Raw genomic sequence first — 22,755 nt, forward strand, 5'->3', positions numbered from 1 at the left:
AATCAATTAACTTTCTTTGAAAATAGAGAGGTTTTGCACTTTTTCTTGGTGCTATGCGATAGTTCACTGAATATCATTGAATTTTGTACTGTTGGTGAGCTCTGGGATGTTTAAAAAAAACTGCAGATTAATCTATTCTGAAAACTCTCTCTCTGCCCCCTATAAAAATGGACTTAATAGTACAGAAAAGTACACATACAAAAAGCCTTGAAAAAAAAGAGTTTGTTTGGGTACACAACCACAATGTAACCAAATATATAAAAAGCATCACCAGTTTACACTTTCTTGCCTGTAAATGGATTTAATTCTATACGTTGTTAACGCTTGAAGAATAGTTCTGTAGTTTAATTTTTTTATTATTTTTTTTTTACCAGCAGTGAATCTTATTTAAAATCCTCAATCTCCTCCAAATGTAACATATCCTCCATTTCTCTTTGCATGGTTTGAAAGCCTTCTCTTTTGTTGTATTCCAGGAAGATGCAGTGGAGATCCGGCCCATCCCTGACTGCCCCAAAGAACACACTGGAGACCGCATCCTGATCCGATGCCAGGCCATCAAGTATGTCATACATTTTCATAATACTGTAGGAGGGAGTAGGGGGGGGGGGGTTAAACAGCTGCCTTACGTTTGACAAGGAACCAACAGTTAGCTGTGTTAAAGTGACATGATTCCAACACCCACTAGTTCATGTAAATGACCTTTTGTTAGCATTTAACACACAGTGCGTTCTTGTTTGTCACGTCGGATCACGACTTAAGTCATGGTTTCAAGAAGGCTTGTGGTCCACGTGATGGACGGTGCAGTGTGGGAGGGCGGAGGACTGCTGTGTTGTGTAGTAGCTGTTGTTCCTCACTGTCCCTCCCTCTCTCTGTGGGATTTGTCACACACACACACAACATACGAAAAAAAAACTGCACATATACACGTAGGAGTTTGATCTCGCTGGTCCTTCTTGCAACCCATAAAGCTGCCAAATGTTTTCGTTGAACTCATTTCTCAGCTTGCAGTGGTTTGGCAACGTCACCCCCCCTATCCTTTAACCCTCAGTTCAAACATGTTATCACTTACTGTAGCACATTTTCTACAACAATAATCTGCAGGAATAGAATAGGATCTAAGTACAGTACTGATGTTGCATATGTTAAATATTTGTTTCTCTTGCTATTATGTGATACCAATTTCCTTTTCCTCCTCGGCTTCATAGGTTTGAGATCGACGTAGAACCCTTATTTGCCTCTATGGCCTTGTATGACCTGAAAGAGAAGAAAAAGGTAAGAATTGCTTCACAGTCGTCCTTCTAATTTGTCATGTTGACTACAAGCACGTTATAACTTATGTCCTGGAAACTTGTGTAACATGTTCACCTTGCCACATGCGTTACAAGGATAGGACCCAATTACATCCACTTACAGTAGAATAGCACTGCAGTAAGTGCTGGTTTGGGGAGGCTCATTATGTGTGTTTGTTGTAGAGACAGTCGGATTGTCTCTCAGTTGGAGTTTGGCCCCGTTGGGACCACAGGTTCTGTGTTTTTGAGACTCTTTACCTTTATAACATTAAATGGTTTTGGTGTTTGTTATTGACGCAGCAATAATTCTGACAGCAACAATGGAAAATCACAACTAAGGTGTTTCTCATTAAAGGCACAATCTGTGTAAAAACTGTAACCAAATGATATATAAAAAAAATATCAGTCTGCTCTGCTGTCACCATTAAACTTGTCTTCTAAAAAGTCATGATCAGCTGAAGGCTCAGAAGGGCCCAGAATGCTCTGTCAAATGTATATATAATTTGCCATTTTCATAATGGAGGTTCAAAGATCAATGTTGAGGTTGTAATAGTTGTGCCAGACATGTGTGTACAAATGGGTGCATGAGAGGAAAATTGTAAAGCACTTTGGATAAAAGAGTCAGAGAAATGTCAGTCCAATTACCAAAGAATACAAGGCTAAGTGTGAGTCACTTCGACCCACAGTCTATGTGAAATAGAGAAAACATCATTACCAGAGAGGAGCACTGGTCACAAGTAAACCCTCTGACTCTGACTGAATGTTAACAGGGAAGTCTAGTTAGTGTGTTTGATGACGTTGATAATCAATAGAACAACGATACCTGTGATTGAATCAACCCTCTTAGGTGTGGTTGTGTTGTGTTCCACATACTGTATCTAAGTTATTGTGTTTCTGTTGTCTTCCCCGGACTTGCTCCGTGGTGGCGTTGCGTGTCATGTGTTGATGCGGGGAGGTCTCGTAGTTTCTTTTGGCAGTCAGCGTGGCAGTGACGGATCAGTGTAATCTACCAGATTCTACGTCTCATCGTCCTCATGTATTTGTTGTCCGGGGGGTCGTCGTGTTTTGGTTCTATAACTACTAACGCTGACATATTTTCCCAGTCAACAATTTTGAGCCGTGGCTGTTTGTATGTTTTCTGTGGATTTACACAGCTGGATACTCTTTTTTTTGGATGAAGGGGCAGGAAGGATTTAGTTTATACTTAAGGGCTCATATATATATATATATATCTCAAATGAGACAGGGTTTTAGCCAGTGGCGTGCACAGGTAGACACTAGGTGGTGCTAAAGCACCTGCCCTTGCCCTCTGGACCAAGCAAGTGCCCTTTTGAAAGTTCGTTTTTTTCACACAAAGAAACACGAGACAATCCGGTCAATTTTCAAAATAAAAGCAGTGTGAACGCGCCTCAGTTGCCAAGCTGCAACTTGCATTTATTTGTCTCTGTTGTGAAGTAGCCAGTCTCAACGCCACACAGCTGGGCATAAATTATTGGCTGCTCACCTGCTTAACAAGCTAGACGCTACCCAAAATCAGTAATGATGACATGATGATGACCACCAGTAGAGTTTGTCATTGGTATCCTACAGCATGTGAATCTATCTGTATACTTACTTAAGACGAATATTTAGTAGGCTATTGTGTAGGTTTACATTAGGCTAGGCCTACATAATTAACACTTGCAGTTATTTATTTGCTAAATGACAAACAGGCAATACCCAATTGCCTGCAGAAAAAGTAGCCCTGTGCCTTGTTGAAATATAACCAAACAGTCTTATATATATTGTTGGTCTCTTTTTATTTACCAATTGCAGCATAATGCCTAGAAAGGAGAGGATAAGAAGGGAAAAATAAAGGGAGCTACAGCAGGCAGCCCAGGGGAGCAGCTCTGTGGGAAATAAAACAATAGCATATAACGTTCAACATGTGCCTGTAATGTTTATTTATTTTTTAAATCTCACACTGCTATAATAAGGCAGCCGTCAGTTCTACATGCCGCATAAAGTGCCCTTATTTTTCACTGAGCACCTGCCCCCCAAAATGTCTGTGCACGCCACTGGTTTTAGCCACTGGCCTTGTCCTCTTCTCGGCGCTGCCCAGCTGCTTGTTCTACAGGACTGACGGCTCTAAGATGCCCCTCAGAGTGAGATGGGGCCATTTAATGCTCCATATTTTGCCAAATATGTCAAAGAGTGTAGTGTCGAATCAGTCCATAAAAGTGTCACATTGCCGCGACATATTGTACTTAAGATGAATCATTTCATCATGTGTTAGAGTGTCCTTGCGGAGGTTTAAACGACATCCTGTTACATTGAGCGGAGACAGATCCAGACTGTTAAAAAGCTATGAAATGTTTCTCTGTCTTGAGCGAAGGAGAAACTGCCATGCTTGTTTTATCAGTTCGATTTAATTGTAGTGGAACTGTGAAGCATTTGCTGCTGACCCATTTATCCTCAAACCCTTTCTACAACTCTACTATCACGCTCTTCTCTTCACTTCTTTCCTTTCCTCTGTCTCCTCCAGAGTATATTTTCTATTCTTCCACATTTCTGCTACCCCTTTTGCCTTATTTTCCTCACTCTTCCCCTGCACCCCTGCCTGTCGTCTCTGTATCTCATGGTAATTGTGTTGATCTGTCATTTTTGTTGTTTCACATCTGTGGAATGTGCACCAGATGTTCCTATAATTCCACATAATACTCTAGTTATTAATCATGCCTCTCTGGTCCATCAGCCAAGGTACAGACACAGGGGTTGACACAACAAGTGGCCTACTTATGGGATCATATCCATGCAAATAAACAAAAATGTATGAGAGATACTTTACATGACATTCCTCATCCACATGTTGGCGAATGTTTTTGAGAAAGCAGCAATGGCTGTGCAAAAACATGTGCATTCACCTGACTCGTTCACCTTTTTTAAGAAGAGTTGTGAAAGGGGTCTTGCGACACGGCACATCTGGCTACAGAGTTGCATTAGGAAACGTTCAGCATTTACTCTCAAACAGTGTGTGTTGCACACAAAGCCTCTGTGGTCCAACAAATATGTCATGTAGAAAAAAAAAAGGGCTGTTACATTCCTTGTGTAATCCAAATTTTCGAATTGTTTCACGAGAGTATGAAGCATCATATGGAGTTTAAGTCAGGTGGTTTTCATTATTGAGAAGCGATTTCCTGATTCCAAGAAGTCATGTGTCAGGAAGAGGTGGGACTCCTCACAGTAAGCGTGCCTGTTGTTGATGTGACCGGAGTCTTTTTCTGTCACAAAATCTGCACAGGAGTTTGGCTTCCTGGCTTATTGGATCACTTTTTTTACAAAATCATTTTGTCTGAGTTTGTAATCTGATCACAGTTACTGTCTTTAGGAGTTAAAGAATCAAGAAGGTTTGGCTGACCTAGAAGTCTGCTCTGGTGTGGTCAGTGCAACGGAGGTCCTATGGGACGAGCAGAATGAAGGCGAATGTTTTATGGCTTTCCAGTGAAAATAATCATGTGACACACGCCAGACCAGACCAGGACATATGGCTGTGTTCCTAGCCTGAGGTCATTAGGAGGGCGGGTGGAACACTACGTAATGCACCGTGGGCCAGATTTCAATTTTTGTTTTCTCTATTTACTTAATATATGGTAAAGAAAAGATCAACCCCTAATTGGACATCTTTTTTTGTTTGTTTTTCAAACAAAAATGGATGATTAAACGTTTCAAATGTTGTCTACCCCCAGATATCAGAGAACTTCTACTGTGATCTGAACTCGGAACAGTTTAAAAACATCCTGAAACCTCATACTCCACACGTGGATCATTCCACCCTGGCCAGATCTGCCATCTTCTCCATCACCTACCCTTCCCCAGATATCTACCTGGTCATCAAGGTAATAATGAAATCCATAGCACCTATGAAGAAATGCTAAGAACAGTATATGGCAGAAATAACAGGATTCTGGCTATTTTCCTCCTGGCTTTAAATAACTTAGTCCTTCTCCCAAATGGGTTTTATATACCCTGTAATTGTATTCAATCCTGCCTTCGTATCTCTTGCTCTTGGACATGTGACTGCACCGTTGCCAACAAACTGTGGATGTTTTGTTTGTTTGATTATGCTGAGCCGCTCTGATGGCTCATGGGCCGCTCTGATGGCTCATGGACTTCCTGTGTGTTTGTTTTAGATCGAAAAGGTCCTGCAGCAGGGAGAGATCGGTGACTGTGCTGACCCCTATATGACACTGAGGGAATGTGACTCTGCAAAAGTAATGTGGCCGTTATTCACTGAACCGTCGATACCTTTAATCATTTAATCATTTGCTGTTATCACGCTACATCCCTGAAAAGGAAGGCATTGTTTTGACGTGTTAAATTTGAAGAATAACATAACTTTGCTTTTGGTCTTTCAGAACAAGGACAAGCTTGAGAAGCTGCGAGGTCAGGCGGAGACATTCTGCAACCGGCTCGGTCGATATCGCATGCCGTTTGCCTGGGCAACCGTTAATATCATGGAAGTCATCTCCACGGCTACGCTAGACCGGGACGTCACAGACTCTGACAGTTTAAAAGGAGGTGTGTGTGTGTGTGTGTGTGTGTATGGTGTACGTGTGCGTGATGAAATTCATGTGCATGTGCATGTGCTTGTGCGTGTGCATGTGTGTGATGACATTCATGTGCATGTGTGTTCTTCCAGGGAAATCCAGCAGCATTGACCGGAGGGCACAGCTTCCCAGGAGGAATTCTGAACGTTATAACACCATTGATGATCAGTTTTTCAACGTTTCTGCCTTCAAACCTGCTACCATCACGATCAGCACCATCTTCAAACAGGTCGGACAGCCACTCAAACAAACTGTTATTTCCTTGAGATGCGAGATACAGTGTAGTAGACAGACAAGCTTGTGTTTACAGGCTGGCCTTGTCTCACTCTTTGATTAAATAAACAAAGGCTGCATCTATGTTTGTTTTTTATTCTAACATATTCTGAGGCATTATTTTGCTTCTTGGCACCATTTTCAGTGAAATTCTTTGTGTGTTTCTTCTGTGTTTGTGTGTTTGTGTGTGTGTGTGTGTGTCTGTCTCTCAGGAGGGAGATCGTTTGAGTGATGAGGATTTGCTCAAGTTCTTGTCTGAGATCAAGAAAACCTCGACTCCACACAGGAGAGTCAGGACAATATCAGGTCATCTCTCTCATCACATCGAAACCCTCATTTCTGAGATTTTATTTTGTTAATTGGGGGGACAGTTTGACATTATGACAATCAGGTTTATTTACTTTCTTGCTGATAATGGAGAAGATTGATGCTATTTTCATGTATTTTCATGTGAAGCTTATCTTAGCACAAAGATGGGACAAGGACTTATCAATGAGAAAAGTCACACACATATTTCCCCCAAATCTAGAACCATTCCTGTCCTAAAATGACACAACGTGATACCATATGATGCATGCAGTGTAGTGCATATGCAGGTCCCAGGAATTTAATAATTTGACTCATGTTGTGTCTTCCAGGTTCCATAAAACTGGACATGTCTCCAGTTCATGACACACCACTGGCATGTTTGTCCACTGAGCTCATCCCTCTGATACCCGTGGCTGAGAAGAACATTCGGCCAATCAAAGAAGTGCTGGAGTTCCCATCCAGTGAGGTTTACGTCCCTCACAACATTTACAGGTGGGTTATTGGGTGGAACTCATAACTGAATGATCTCACACTCCTTTTACAGTGGTAACACTTTTAGAAATGGTATTTCTTCATCCATAGCTAGTCAACACAGTGGAAGGAAGGTGATTATTTTTGTAATCAAAATGTTGTTTATAAGATTCATACTTTGTTTGTCAGAGAGAAGGGAAACTATTTTCACCTCAACAGGAAGAAATACAAACAAGATTTTGAGAAACAAATGTTTTATAGCCTGAGGCATAAACATGTTTGGTTCTGCCTTTATTTCCTGAAAGTCTAGAGGCGACATGAACATGTGCTGCACTCGTCACTCAAGAGCTGACGCAGCTTTGCTCCTCTTAGTGTTGTGCCTATTTTTAGGCCTTTGCATCCAGGCTACCTGTTAATTTGCCTCAGAGTGGCGACAATAAGGAGGCAACCTGTGAGAGCAGAGCTTTAAACAACACTCAATTCTAAAGTGGTTTTGCGTGACACGAACCTTAGTAACGTCATATGTGAACAGGTACCCTGCGTGGTAATTGCATGCATTTTGATTTCCCTGTATTCCAGGTTTCAACAGATTATAGTGTTGCATTAAAACCGGTCACAGTAAATGATTTACGACCGAGATGTTGCTGCATAGATAGTGCCATCTAGTGCTGTACATTGGAACTTCTTCATTTTATATATAGAAGGCTTTTGCATAATTTTTTTCGAGTATTAATTAAACAGGGAGTCAACTTGGCACTCTTTCTCCCTATGTCGATGCAGGAACCTGCTCTATGTCTACCCCCAGAGGCTGAACTTTGTCAACCGGCTTACATCGGCGAGAAACATCACCATCAAAATGCAGTTTATGAGCGGAGAGGACCCCGCCTGCTCCCTTCCAGTGAGTGCTGCCGTTTTTAATATGTGACCACAACGTATGATATGGTGTTGTTGCTGTGTGTCTTAATCTGAGCTTCTCTGTTCTCTGTTTTGGTAGCTGGGCCGGCCGTGCATGCATGTTAGTGCTCGTAACTAAAGACTTTAAAAGTCAATATTCTAAGTGAAAGAATAACAGAGATGTACATCCTCGTTCATTCCCTTGTTTATCCTGTTGTTGTGTTCTCTGTGTTTCACAACACCTTGCTGAGAATGAGAAGGGAGGGGGAAGGCGTGCCAACCATTTGTTGTAGTCTGAGATGCTCTAGTGCGTCATCTTTATTTTTCTTTTTCCTCCTTGTACATTCTCAGGTCATTTTTGGAAAATCAACTGGCCCTGAATTTTTACAGGAAGTCTACACCTCTGTAACCTACCATAACAAGCAAGTACACACTATTGAGGCACATTATACTGTTTGTCATTGCTTCTTTTTGTCATAAAAACAGTCCGTTTAGCTCCGCCTCCATCCTCACCCATACCTTTCGTATGCAGGTCCCCAGACTTCTATGAGGAGGTGAAGCTGGCTCTTCCAGCCCACCTGACCGAGAGACATCACTTGCTGTTCACCTTCTACCACATCAGCTGCCAGCAGAAACAGAACCAGAGTGGCAGCTGTGAGACGCTCATCGGATACTCTGTGAGATTTTGACCTTTACTCTCCAGCCTTATTCCTAAATGTACATGCAGAGTGCACGCATTAAATGAGATGCTATAGGGTGCAAATTAATTCATATAATAATAAAACAACGTTTTCTTTTCCAAATCTACTACGTAGAACATTTTCAGATGTTGAAGTTGATTAAATGACGTACTGATTGTTGGATTTTTGTTCCCATATAGTGGCTGCCGATAGTGAATAGTGACCGACTACAGACTGGTCAGTTCTGTCTGCCCATTGTTTTGGAGCGACTACCTGTCAACTATTCACTGCACACGCCTGAGGTAAAGATGTGTGTGTGTGTGTGTTTTTAAGAAAGCTCTAGACATATTAAAGAGTGAACACAGACATGGAAGTCACACAGTTTTATTTTCTGTGTCTTTGTCGTGTAGAAGCTTCCTTCCCAGACCCCTCCAGTCAAGTGGATGGAAAGTCACAAAGGCCTTTTCAACCTCGAAGTCCAGGCCGTGTCATCCGTACACTCCCAGGTGAGTAGTGGTCGGACATACAAACACAGCAACTCTCTGACAAGTGTCCACTGGAGCGTTACATGCAACCCATCTTATAACACTTGCTTCTTTGAATCTCACTAATCTATGTTATGGTTCCCCTGTCACTTCTTCCCTCACAACACCAGGACAACCACCTGGAGCGTTTCTTCACCCTCTGCCATGCCCTGGAGGGGGGAGCGACATTCCCGCTGCGGGTCAGGGAGGAGAAGATTCCAGAGAACAAGCTGGAACATGAGCTGAAGCTCAGCATCATCTCCCTGTCCTCCTCCAGTTTGGAGCCCCTGGTCCTCTTCCTCCATCTGGTGCTGGATAAACTCTTCACTCTCATCATGCAGCCCATGGTCATCGCCGGCCAGACCGGTGAGGAGCTGGCTTGAAAAAAATGACACCTCACACATTTTGGGAACTTTCTTGTTGCACATGTACGCATATTCTAAAGCTGAGTAATAGTGACATTGTCTGACCAAGTACTGTTGTTCAAAAACAACATTTTAATTTCTTTTAAGGAAATTGTAATGGGTACAAACATTGATTGTAGGGTTTCGGTTAATAATTATTTTTATTCTTATCGTTTGTCAATGTGTTAGGCTTGTCATTTAGTCTGCTGCATAAAATGTGATACATTCATGAAAATTCATATTCTGTTATTGATATGAATTGCTCTAACACTGCGCATGTTTGTCTTTGTCCTACAGCCAATTTGGCCCAGATAGCCTTCGAATCAGTGGTGTCTATTGTCAACAGTCTTCATAACAGTCAAGAGCTGGTCAGGGACCAGCAGGGTAGGAACAGCCTCTTGGCGACCTACCTTTACTGGGTGTTTCGTCTGCCTGATCCCCCTCGAGACCTGCAGTCTGCAGGTATTGACATCATGATTTTTAAATATGAATTTGACAATTTTTTGTAATTTTACTTTGATTACAGTTACTGTAATTATTTTATGTAATGTATTATTTTTTGCGTGTCCATGGGCCTGTGTTCAGATTCAGGGGGTGTACCATCTGCAGAGAGCCGTTACAGCACCATGGGTCGGGCCACAGCAGCCACAGTCGGCTCTATGCTTCTCAATTCCAGAATCCGCAGCAGCAGTAATCCTGACATTCCTGCTCCACACACCTCTGCTGAAGATGCTGAGGTCAAAAGCATCCTCTCTGCCAAGGTACAGAGGGTTTTTCCAAACCAAATCTCCCCGAATCTCTGTGTAAGACCGTATGAAACCTTGATTTGCAGTTAACTTAAATAAAGTTTAGTGTCTGATAAATTAAACTACATTTGGGTAGTTTTGTGGCTGCCAGAAAATACTGGTGCATAATGTACACTTAGCACTTAGTTAATTTCCACAATTTTCACTGAAAGTCCCTATTTCTCCAGGCCGATATATGTGCTTCTATATTTGAGACACACACACACACACACACACACACACACACACACACACACACACACACACACACACACACACGCACACACACACACAGTGCAGTATGTAAATATCCCAGCATGCTTGCACATACACACAAAACAGTCATTTGCTATTCATCCCCACAGTACATTAGGTATTCTAATAGGCCACTAGACGCCACTCTAATGAACGCATCCATCACGGTCAATGTAATGGAACCTGTGTGTTCCCGTCTCCAGGGCCACAACAACCCAGGCAGCCGTATGTCCACCATTGTGGATTTAAACAACCACCAGAACTCCACAGGAAGCACCAGGCCCTCCAACAGAAAGGTAAAAAGGCTCCCCTCCCTTTCCTTAACTTCCTCCCACCATCACGCTATGTGATATAATACATGACGGCTTCCTGATTCAAGTTTGGAGCACCTTGTTGGAAACGATTATATTAATTCCAATTTATTGAAAATTAATTGATGTATTCTATCCAACTGAGAATTATTAAAATGCAAAATTGGAAACTGCGCTATACAGTAATGTATAAGCAGTGATGCACAGTGAGGAGTCCTCATATGAGAACGTTTAAGAGTAGACGGGTGCAACGAATGCCAGTCGTGGTGAATTTAATCTTTAATGTTGCTGAATAGAGCATAACACTTGAGTACTATAGTCTAATATAGCTGAGTTATTGCAGCGAACTGGTTTAAAGAATAAATGTTTGAGAAGTCCATGCATATGATTTAAATTGACACATATCCTTCTTCTAAATTTGTAGTGTAATATGGTAATGCATTTTCTTTCAGGGTGGATTATGGCTTAAATAATTGCTGTTTATATTCATACCATTCATTTACAATGTGAGGACACTATATTGACCTAGAAATAAAGGAATTAAATAATGATATCTGTAGCATAATGCATTATGTAATTCAATCATCATATATGTAGCATTAGGAAGAAGAATTCTACTTCTTACTGTTAGGATTATTCAATACTACTCAGATATGAAGAGGCAGTTGCCTGTGGTTACCACAAGGTGGCAGTGTGCCACTAAGAACACTTTGGTCGTTTGCATTATGATTAATGTTTTTTTCCTGTTCCAAACTGTCCTCAACCATTATATCAAAATAAATTCATATTGATATTTAGTATCATACTTCCAGGCTCTCTAATGAATAGAATATGCTTTATTCCATGTGTTACTAAACTAAGGCTGTTTCTAACCACACGTTGTGTATTTTCTCTCTTGCAGCAGTTTCACGAGGAGTTGGCCTTGCAGATGGTCGTCAGCACGGGGGTCTGCAGAGAGAATGCATACAAATATGCCTGGTTCTTCTTTGAGCTGCTGGTTAGTGTGGGCTTTTTAAAGAATTGTACAGTTTTTTTTTGATTGACACACAACCCAAAAGGACTGCTTAAGGTGTTCATGATAAATGGATGAAGTAATAAAAGTGACTCCCACCAAACAACACATGACCTCGTGGCCACACACCTTTAAAGATTGATGATGGTTTTATTGTGTGGTGAACTAAAAGGCATTGACACTCTAGTCTGTCATTTATCAAGCCGCTTGACAATTCATCACTCTTTTGGAGAGTTGGAAGTGTATCATCAGTCTAATCCCTTCAGCTCTTGTCACTTTGTTTCTTTCTTCAATAACTCTACTAAAAGATGCTCACTTTTATTCATAAAAGGCATCTTTTTGTGCTTATTCATTTATTTTAATGAAAAATAGGGATAGATGGTGATTATAAATTATGAATCATCGTTCTGTTAGTATCAGGTTACCATTACTACAAGTTATTGATTTACATGCATATTCATCAATCATGCTTTCAATTAACATGCAGCATGGTTTTCCTTCTTTTGTTCCCTATTGATGATTTACATTTGCTGTGTGTGTGTGTGTGTGTGTGTGTGTGTGTGTGTGTGTGTGTGTGTGTGTGTGTGTGCTTGCCCAAACAGGTGAAAAGCATGGCTCAGCATGTGTCTCTACTCGACAAGCACAGTGTCCCCCGGAGAAGCCGCTTCTCTGACCGATTTAAAGATGACATCACCACCATTGTCTCCGTAGTGACAGCTGAAATTGGGACCATCCTTGTCAAACAACAAAAGGTGAGCAATATTATGATGATGGGTATTTTGCTCATCAATATTTCAGGCAGTCAGACGAATGTAACTTAGTCCAGTCCCAAAACTCTTTACTGCAGCTGTCCTTCTGATCCCTGTGTTGGCTAGAAGCCGTTTCAGCCTCTGTTGCCAGCATCCTCAAAACAACAGGGAGTTATAGGTGCTAATTATATTTGCCTCTGTGGTATCAGAAGCTCAGCTGTCACAGCGAGATCCTTGGCAAGATCCACTCACTGCGGCTTTCCGATTTCTGTTGATTGTTGTTGTTTTAGGAGGTAGAGCAAGCAGAGAAAGTCAACATCAGCCTGGCCTTCTTCCTCTATGACCTGCTGTCTCTCATGGACCGAGGATTTGTCTTTCAGCTGGTGAAAAACTACTGCAACCAGGTAGAATAACACTGATTACAAGCCAAAACAGTTTAATGTGTCTTTAAATGCATGAATTCAGTTCATCTGTGGGAATTCTTTTATGTGAGATTCTGAGAGAAGAGTGTATTATAATTATACCGTTTCCAAGATGTTTTTATTTAACAACGGTATATGTTTTGATGTATTATCATATATTAATAGATTTTTTCCCCTTTTTTTTATTTCCCTTCTAGATGTCGGCTAAGAATGTGTCGATGCCAACATTGATTAGCATGCGTCTGGAGTTCCTGCGAATCCTGTGCAGTCATGAGCACTACCTCAACCTGAGCCTCTTCTTCAGTAGCCCTGCCTCTGCTCCAGCCTCCCCATGTCCATCTATCTCCTCACAGGTCTGCCAACTTGTCAGTATAATAATATGCAATTCAGGCAAATCAGGTGATATCATCACTCAAAGTAAATACACCAATCTGATAAAGTGACATTTGTGGCAAGGCAACTTTCTTTATACAGCCCTTAAGTGAATGGTTTGTCTCAGAAAGTTTCACAGTTTGCGCAGCATAAGACATCTTCTCTGCCTAGACCCTGTGTTTGCATGAGGATTATCGTCACGGCTGTGTTAAGGCTTGGGCCCTCACGCTTTTACATTTGCCAGAGATGTTCAAGAGAAAACATCCTGGAAAATACAAATATGCTTGTGCTAAGGATAATTGAAAAGGCGAGTTCAGGGAGTCGTTAAATAAAGTGGATGAGATTAGATGGGCTTCGGTTTCAAATGAGCTGTTGGGAAACGTACTTTACTGTGCATTAAGGAAAAAACTTACCCTAATCCTGTGCCTCACATTGTGTCTGTCGCTCCTTCGTTTTGTCTCTCCATTCAGAGTTCCAGCTCGTGTAGTTTCCAGGAGCAGCAGAGGATCTTGGGGCTGTTTGAGCTTTCTCAGGAATTCAAGCAGCAGCACTACCTCACCGGTCTGCTGCTCACGGAGCTCAGTGCCGCCCTGGACATGGAGTCAGAGGGGTATTGAAACACAGACACTTTCAAGTTGTTACCTCCTTATCATGTTGTTAATACTAAGCTAAACGTTTTATCCGTTTTCTTTCAAGGCATAAATGACAGAAAATCACAGACTCAGCCTTATGCTTGAATCCTGTATACGTCTATTGTCATTGGTGGATTGAATGTAACTTTGTTCACAGGGGAAAGGTCCAGAGGAAGGCCATCAATGCCATCTACAGCCTGCTTTGTTCCCATGATCTGGACAATCGCTGTGATAAACCTGAGGTCAGAGCCAAGGTTGCTGCTCTCTACCTCTCCCTGGTGGGGATTATCATCGACTCCACCAACTATCTGGATTTCACTGGTATCTATACATTTATATATATATATATGCACAGACACACACGTTCTCTGAGACGTACATTGCATACTTGTTCATTTAATTACACACACCGGGAGGTCCTTTTTGATCTATGAAGTTGAAGTACCCATTGTTTTGTATGGAAGCCCTTTGAGGCATGTGAGAAGAATAAAAATGTTCATTATGGCCACAAGAAGCTGAAGTGCACCACTATCCTAATTTTCAAAAGAAAATACAATATATGTACCTTGTGTTTAGAATGCATTAAGAATTCAAGTCAACCTGGAAGAAAGCATGAATGCTATTTAGAACATGGGTGTGTGGTGCACTTTAAGCCGCTTGTGTCTAAAATGAGTATCACAACTACAAATACATAGGAAAAAAAATGCTTCTTAGCCACCTGTTTTCAGTGGTGAAAAAGCAAGAAAAGTAACGAAGAAAAACTATTCTAATTATTTTTATTATCCTTGGCAAAACTTTTTTTTTCCACCTGGCAAAAACTTTAGATCAAGAATTGGGGAATGGATCGGCAGTTTAGTTTTTTTTCTCACTTGCCTCATGGGGGCTTCCGTATTTTTGTCACTGTGTTTTGAGCAAGATTAATTTAATCTAACAGTATTTGAATCATATATATTTCTTCTTATGTATGGTGTCGTCCAGCATGCGTTAGTGCTTCATTCCTCAATCTGTTTTCACGACTCTGTAGTGTCGGATGATTTGCACAGTGCTCCAGATCTCTCTCCTCCCACATATTTGACCCCTGTTTGTCTCCGTAGTTTGTGACACGCGCGGCGGGAAAAACAAGACTGGCGGACCCGAGGATGACCTTGAAAATGTCGCACCCATCAATCAGTCTGTTGCCATGGCGATTGCCGGAAACCCCTTCAACACGCTGGGAAGGAATGCTCTCGTTTCCATGGCGTCCATGGTAAGATTCTGGAATAATTTACTTAATGATGGAATGATAATGCATTGTAGCATGCTTTTCATTATTTTTAAAAAGTTCAAAAGTGCATGTGCATGTGATTGTATCCGTGAGCGTTCGCCTCCTAACAGGTGAGCCGCGCTGAGGTAGATTGATTAGCTGTCAGAGCCACACACACACTTCATCCATCCTGAAAAATCACACGTACACGTCTGCGGGAGATGGTTTATGGGAAGGCATTGCCATCATAAGTGAACAGGGCCTTCCTCGTTGACAAACACATCCATCAAGTTTAGCTACAGCAACAACACAGCCACTAAAACTGAATGCTGCCATTCTCTCTCTCTCTCTCTCTCTCTTTCCACGCTTCTTTCCTGGAGATGAATCAGTCGCTTGTATGTTGTTACATGAAATACCGTTGTGGAAAAACAGATTTTCGCACAACTGAGCCGTCAGCTTGGCATCCATCACAAATCCAAACATGGCGCTCGTTCCACATTTTCAGGCAGTTCCTCTTGAAACCATGTTAGCAACAGAGATGTTTTTTTTTTTTCCACATGAAGCAGCGGACTGATGATTTTGATTACACGCCACAAATATGACGTTGTTTTCCGGTGAGCTTCACCCGGTTCGGCTGTGAAACAGAGACCTGGAAACCAGGTTGTAGGTGGGACACCGAGAACACCAGGAGGTTAATGGCTACATTCATCATAGCTGCCACACAGTGAAGCTGCAGCAGCCCTCTATAGTAGCGATTCATTCATCACACGAATGAAGGTAAATTAATCTGCGGTAGATTTAACGCCTATTAAGATGGAGGAAAAAGAACCATACTTCAATAGAGCCAAGACTGGAAAGAAGTGGCCAGACATGTTTGTGGTTTGAGAGAAGCTTGTGATTGATACACGGCCAGTTTGTTAGATGCTCTTGTGTTGTACGCTGTATGATTCATTTGGAAGAGCAGGAGACCAACGCTGACAGTGTTATGGATGTGTTTCTTAGGGAGCTGCAATAGAAATATAGGAATTCCTGGTGCTGTAAAGCATTCAACCTGACTGATCTGTTATGTTAGAATATAAACAGAATGCCATTCATTTTTGTTAACCTCTGAACACACTGGAATCCTGTTTTGCATACGTCTCTTTTATGTCTTTCCTGTTTGGTACTCTCTTGACCTGGGTGCACATATATGGTAGCTACCTTTTACTGTATCATAACGCATGTCTGTCTCTCTCCTCTTTCCCAGCACGGTAAATCCATAGCCACCCTGGCAGCAGACACCAGTCGCCACCTGTTGGTGTGTTTCCTGTGGGTGATGAAGAACGCCGATGGGAGTCTGATTCAGCGCTGGACTGTAGATATGCCTCCCTCGCAGCTCAACAAGCTGCTGGAGCTCCTCACTATCTGTGTGTCCTGCTTTGAGTACGGGGTCAGTACGATTCATTTATCGACTTGCTTTGTAGTGGAGTGGCAGCAATGGTTAAAAAGACATTTTTAACGATGTAGGTCATTTCATATCTTGATATCGATATACATCACATAGCATGTATTCTGAAAGTTCAATAAATATATATTCTATATGAAAAAAAGGCTATTTATGTATAATCATGTGTAAAATAAATTGTTGAAAATGAAAAGTACTGAGTATTTTCTCATGTAATACAGGCATTTAGTGCAAAATCATCAGATTTTCTCAGAAATTTGAGTTGGTATGTTTATGTTATTAATTTACATGACGTAATTGTGTAACACGATCTCATAACAACATGATTCCATTGTTGGACAATAAATGATTAAACTGCATTTTGGATCAGGGATGACGTGTGTTTATCACACAGACTTTATGGATAAATTCAAATGTTTTAATAGTATACACTTTGTGCCTGGTGAATATGTGTTCGCAGGGCAAACAGAGCAGTGACAAAGTGAGCACCCAGGCCTTACAGAAATCTCAGCAGGCCAAGCAGCAGCTGGAAGAAGCCCTGCTGAGAGGAATGGGAGCCCGCGGGGAGATGATGAAACGAGTTGGAGGTATTGTATCTTCCCTCGGGGAATTGCTTTTTATGTTCGAATTTTGATCTGTAATTTCTGCAATAGTTCCACGTTTTGAACTGGAGCTACCTCCAAACTAGTGAACATTATCATTACTTTAGAAATGTGTGGTCAGCAAGTCACTGTAAGAACCAATTTCAGGTTACAAATAACACGCTTAGGTTAGCATCCAACTTAAGTCTGCTCTCTGTTAAGGTGCATTTCAAATATGGGCAGACTCTGGTTTATAAGGAGACCAAATACATGTTTGATCATTGTGAAAATACAGCTTCAAATGTTTGATTTTTAGCAGCAATGTTTCACAGAAATCCTCTCATTTGCCTGTTTTTTTTTTGTCGTCAAACATAATATGAATTCTTCGTTTTATACGGCATTGATTGCTATGACATAGCTTTGTATATCATTTGTATTCAAGTATAATAATATAGTTTTCTCACTGAAATATGATACATAATTAGCTGCGTTTGAATTCTTCACAGGAATTGATAGGACAGTGGGTCAGAGAGAGAACCTACGATGGAGGAAAGACCTCACTCAGTGGAGACAGACCAACGACAGGCAGGATAAGTAAGTTATAACCTGCGTGTTCTCTTCTTGCTCTATCAGTGACTGTCAGTCCTTCTTGCTGCCTTTCTTTGTTTAAATAATTGTGTGCTTTCCTCTATAAATATCTGTCTCACTCTCTTCCATCAGGACTAAAGCGGAGTTGGACCAGGAGGCAATGATAAGTGGAAATTTAGCCACAGAGTCGAACCTCATAGTGCTGGACCTGCTGGAAACCATTGTACAGGTCACATTCTCACCTTCACCCATGCACTATCACCACTCTGTGTACAGAAAATGAACACGTGCAGTCCACAGGCAATACGGCATTAAAGAGTCAACAAGAGATTATCTTTCATCAGCTCTATTAAAAAGTCACTTAATTTGTATGCATAATTAAAATACAAAGTTCCTGATTAGACATTTAAATAAATCTGGATCAGCTTTCTTGAGAAAATGGCTGGAAAACAATTAATTCGGTCCAAAGCAGTGTGTGTTATCACTCAGTAAATTACCATAAAACAGAGTAGAAAGTGGGTTGACTGCAGAGGTAAATGTTTTTAATTGCTATGAATGAACACAATATTTAATGAGTACAACGATGGCATAATATACCATCCACACATGTGACCCAGTCTAAGCTTGACACACATCTGTGCAGACTGTAGAGTTGACTTGCTCTTCCCAGTGTGTCCATAGCTGTTACCATTTGTCCCTTAATGATTTGGTAAATGTTTTGTCTTCCCGTCCAGGCAGTGCCATTGGCTGAGTGTAAGGACAGTGTGATCGGCGGGGTGTTGAAGGTGTTACTTCACTCTCTCACCTGCAACCAGAGCACCACTTTCCTCTCTCACACCTTCAGCACACTCAGAGCGCTCGTCGTCAAGGTACTTTCATGATGACGTGCGTGCGTGTTTAGTTGCACTTTAGATTCGAGCGGGTGTGTGTTTGCACAAACCGCCGTCTGTGTCTAAATGAAATGTTCTTCCTTGCTCGCGGGGGTGTCAAACTGCTGATGCAAGCAAGAATGATGTATGTATACATGCGTGCGTGTCTGCGTGTACCTGGTTTAATTTGTCTGTGTGTGTGTTTGTGTGCAGTTTGGGGACCTGTTATTTGAGGAGGAGGCAGAGCAGTGTGCGGACCTGTGCCAGAAGGTGCTTCAGTACTGCAGCAGCCCTGTTGATGAGAACAGGAGCCAAGCCTGTGCCACCCTCTACCTCATCATGAGATACAGCTACAACAACGCCAGCGTAAGGATGATCCCATGTATATGTTGGGTTGTGAGACACACACACACACACACAGACACACACACACACACACACACACACACAAACAAAGCATATGTCAGGCATGGGTTGCCTTCCTGTCAGATAAAAAAAACCTCATCTAACGTCTGAGCTTGCGGGACGACTTGCATTTACGCCGGTTCCAATTTAATTTAAGTGCACATGAGAGTTGAGAATTGCTTATGCTACACGTGTGCTCGTGAACACACGTAGAAGCGGGGAGTCTGTCGCACACGTCTCAGCCTGTCTCCTCCACTTTTCCCTCTCCTGCTCGGCTTTAATGTCTTTTCCATGTCTATTTTGAGCGTGCCACAGAAAGTTTCTGCTGAAGGATGTGTCTCTGAGTAGAAAGCAGAGAGATATGTCACTGTCTGCCTCGCCATGTTCCAACCCCTCTTTAACTAATGACAGCCAGACCTCTCTCTCTCTCTCTCTGTGTGTGTGTGTGTGTGTGTGTGTGTGTGTGTGCGTGCGCTTATGTGTGTGTATACTGTATACTGTATGTGCCTCAAGGGCAGGGGGAGAGTGTGAAAGGGGCAGAAAGGAGGATATCACGATAGAGACAGGGTATTTTTTTTTGTTTTTTTGCCAGAGGTGAAGCAGTGACTTAGCGAAATGAAAAAAAAAGAAAGAAAGAGAGTCGGATCTGAAGGAGGAGGGTTGGGATGGAGTATCTTCTTTCATTTTCTTTGCTAGTTCGATAACCGCTGTTGGAGTCGATACTTCCTGTGTTTACAGTCTGTACACTTTAATGAAAGTCAGGCACCAGCTTGGGAGCACGCTTACACACAAACAGTATCTACGGTTTAAAGAGAGGACTTCCCATGTCCGTGTCCCAGCGCATGTTTGTTTACATGGTGTATACAGAGCAAGCTGTGATCTGGATTAGCGTAGCAGCTAGATGCCTCATTCACACAGATCTTCATCTCCGCCTCTTCCTTTGTTTATGTTTTCCTCCCTTCATCTGCCCCGGTCTGCCTCTCTGTATGTCACACACGCTCTTTGCCGCTGTCCATCTTTTACTATAATTTCAGATTGTGGTAATAAAAAGAAAATGCCAGGCTTTGTTTCCCACCGGGGAAGTGGAACAAATCACAAAAAGCAGATACCTGTGGTTAAACTGTGTCCAGTTCTGCAGCGGTCGGCAAGAAAACCGACAAGAAAAAGGGCACATGAGAAATAAAGGAGAGAGAACGACGACAAGAGTTGTGTGTTGGCTTAAGCTATCATTTAGGGTGCTTTTGAGCGCGCACACACACACGTTCACGCTGAGTTAGAAGGCGGCGAAGGTGGTTAGGCTCTGGCTCCATGCTCAGTTGAACAGAATGGGGCCGTAGAGATGATCCATGGGTGATTATGTCCCAGCTAATGGGAGATCATTTCCCGCTTAGCTGGTCATGCTGAAGATGGATGGGACTTCACACAAACATGGGCACACTCACACAGTCCCTGCTGCAGAGGGTGGAGGGGCGTTTGTCAGGCCTGTTATCTTGGACAGGTAGTGTGAAGGATGTAGAGACAAGGGGAGGGGGGCTTGGACAAAAAAATGAGGGGAGAGAACCACAAAACAGCTTACCAACATGAGTTTAGCTTATTTTTTTTATTTTTTCAGTTGTATAATAGCATATGAGTTTAAAGCTGTTTTAATCTGTGTGCTGTCAGATTTTGAGATTTCATAACCTCCCATACGTTTTCATTGCGCGTTAGATTGTCCTTTATATATTCAGCATATTGCATCCACACAACAATGTGCACATTTTCCTCTTCAGTTTATAGTTGTTTCATTTTTTAAGGATTTTTTATTCCCCAAATTAAATCACCAATTGGAAATGTTCTTTATGGTAAAGTATGCAGATGTGTTTTTCGATCTTTTATGCTTCATATAATGAGCCTATTTATACGTTTTTCCCTTCCATATATTATACTTGCTTTAGTTCAGATCTATTGAGAGACTTTTTTTCGGCAAGAGTGATCATAAGTATGTTCTGATACCTTACTGATATGTCCAAAATATGAAGAATAAAGTAGTTAATTATAAGATAAGCTCTGCATATGTTTACAACTCGGATAAGACAACAATTAATAAAATGAGAGTGGAAATAGTAGTCGTAGTAATAGTAGAAATAAAAGCCGTAGTAATATCTGTAAGTCATATGTTGCCTACTTCAGTGTTACATTAAGAAGAAAAAGTTAAACGTATTATCATCATGACATTTGATGAACATAGGGTGCTTTGCAACTGACAGACAAACATAACAGCCTGTCTCTGATAATAAAAATAAAAATAATACATGCGCCGGTCATTATTGGAAGTTTTATAGAGGCTTTCTAAAGCTTACAGGAAAGGCATCAAAAGGAAAAGAACATTTTAATTTCTGAGTCCGTGGAAACCCATAATCACATGAAATTCAGCGTTGCTAGGCTTCAGAGTCACATTAGAAACTAGTGCTTTGTCTTGTCGTATGATTAACGCTGTAAAATGGTAAACACCAACACTCACCACGGTCCCCTCTGTCTTTATCAGAATTTCTCAAGAGTAAAGATGCAGGTCACCATGTCTCTGGCCTCGCTGGTGGGCAAGTCCTCAGACTTCCAGGAGGAATACCTACGCCGCTCACTCCGCACCATCCTGGCCTACGCAGAGGAGGACACTGAGATGCAGAACACTCAGCTGCCCTCACAGGTAATACATCCCACTGACTGTTACATCGCTGATACCGATCCGATCGCAGGCTCACTCCTGCCTCTTGTGTTTGTCTGTATTTTCAGGTGGACGAGCTTCTAAGAAACCTTAACAGTATTTTGTCAGACACGGTGAAGATGAGGGAGTTCCAGGAAGATCCCGAGATGCTCATGGACCTCATGTACAGGTGAGGAACTTCATCAACATCCTTGAAAGGCTGCGTCTTTGTCTCTCTCCGTCTTCAGTGTCTCACTCTCTCTCTCCCCCCTCTCCTCTCTCATCACCCTGTGGCTTCTCTCTTATGTTGTGCTGCTGGTTCCTATTTCTCTGTGGTCTGGGCTGTTTTGCCTCTATTTGGAGCCCTCACTATGGTAACCATGTGGTAGCAGTTTAGTCTCCTGATCTCGCTTTGTGTATATGCAAATGCAAACTGTGTTTGTGTGTGTGTGTGTGTGTGAACATGAAGGGGAAACAGTGGGACAAAGAGAACATACATGTTCTGTGTGTTGATTTAGGCAATTTACCTCAACGTGCTCTAATGTCACTAGCATGCGTCATTTATCATGCACCTTTCTGTTTGGGTCCCAGTCAGCTGGTGAGTGTTTGACGGCCAGGACAGAACGAGCCGTTAGCTTTACACACTTACCTAGAATCACCCCAACGTTTACCTCCGAGCTCCCCCGAACACAGAGGTCATTGATGCACAAGACATTTGGTCTCCAGATGCTTGAATTCATTTGTATAATATAGTGACTCACCTGCTTTATAAATAAATTCATTCAGAGGGTTTCAGATGTATCCCCATGCTGTTAGGATAACCGAAACAGAAAAAACATTTTCCATATTTTTTTTTTGTTGCCCATAAAAACGCTAAACGACCCAAATACTTTCATGACTGCCTCACTGGCTCTCATGAACACATTCTGTTTTTAGATATTGACTTTTTATATGTGGACAAGTGTTTATCCCTAACT

At 41.9% G+C, this 22,755-nt stretch overlaps 1 protein-coding gene across 2 annotated transcripts in view; it reads left to right on the top strand.

Annotated features, from left to right (window-relative positions):
- Positions 1-22,755, top strand: part of dock8 (dedicator of cytokinesis 8) — a 50,312-nt gene that overhangs the window by 17,199 nt on the left and 10,358 nt on the right. For both annotated transcript variants that reach the window (XM_084024433.1, XM_084024434.1), the window contains 32 exons: positions 474-559; positions 1,206-1,272; positions 5,015-5,164; positions 5,459-5,539; positions 5,684-5,846; positions 5,968-6,104; positions 6,361-6,454; positions 6,787-6,949; positions 7,709-7,826; positions 8,174-8,244; positions 8,355-8,499; positions 8,703-8,804; positions 8,913-9,008; positions 9,158-9,392; positions 9,728-9,892; positions 10,016-10,191; positions 10,674-10,766; positions 11,683-11,778; positions 12,396-12,545; positions 12,833-12,946; positions 13,162-13,317; positions 13,807-13,946; positions 14,126-14,289; positions 15,063-15,214; positions 16,458-16,640; positions 17,116-17,242; positions 17,743-17,830; positions 17,957-18,053; positions 18,559-18,693; positions 18,907-19,059; positions 21,623-21,781; positions 21,868-21,968. In XM_084024433.1, the coding sequence (XP_083880559.1) occupies positions 474-559; positions 1,206-1,272; positions 5,015-5,164; positions 5,459-5,539; positions 5,684-5,846; positions 5,968-6,104; positions 6,361-6,454; positions 6,787-6,949; positions 7,709-7,826; positions 8,174-8,244; positions 8,355-8,499; positions 8,703-8,804; positions 8,913-9,008; positions 9,158-9,392; positions 9,728-9,892; positions 10,016-10,191; positions 10,674-10,766; positions 11,683-11,778; positions 12,396-12,545; positions 12,833-12,946; positions 13,162-13,317; positions 13,807-13,946; positions 14,126-14,289; positions 15,063-15,214; positions 16,458-16,640; positions 17,116-17,242; positions 17,743-17,830; positions 17,957-18,053; positions 18,559-18,693; positions 18,907-19,059; positions 21,623-21,781; positions 21,868-21,968 (4,157 nt within the window). The remainder of the gene's footprint in view (positions 1-473; positions 560-1,205; positions 1,273-5,014; positions 5,165-5,458; positions 5,540-5,683; positions 5,847-5,967; positions 6,105-6,360; positions 6,455-6,786; positions 6,950-7,708; positions 7,827-8,173; positions 8,245-8,354; positions 8,500-8,702; positions 8,805-8,912; positions 9,009-9,157; positions 9,393-9,727; positions 9,893-10,015; positions 10,192-10,673; positions 10,767-11,682; positions 11,779-12,395; positions 12,546-12,832; positions 12,947-13,161; positions 13,318-13,806; positions 13,947-14,125; positions 14,290-15,062; positions 15,215-16,457; positions 16,641-17,115; positions 17,243-17,742; positions 17,831-17,956; positions 18,054-18,558; positions 18,694-18,906; positions 19,060-21,622; positions 21,782-21,867; positions 21,969-22,755) is intronic.

This window comes from Eutrigla gurnardus (assembly GCF_963514095.1).
Source record: "Eutrigla gurnardus genome assembly, chromosome: 13".
NCBI lineage: Eukaryota > Metazoa > Chordata > Actinopteri > Perciformes > Triglidae > Eutrigla > Eutrigla gurnardus.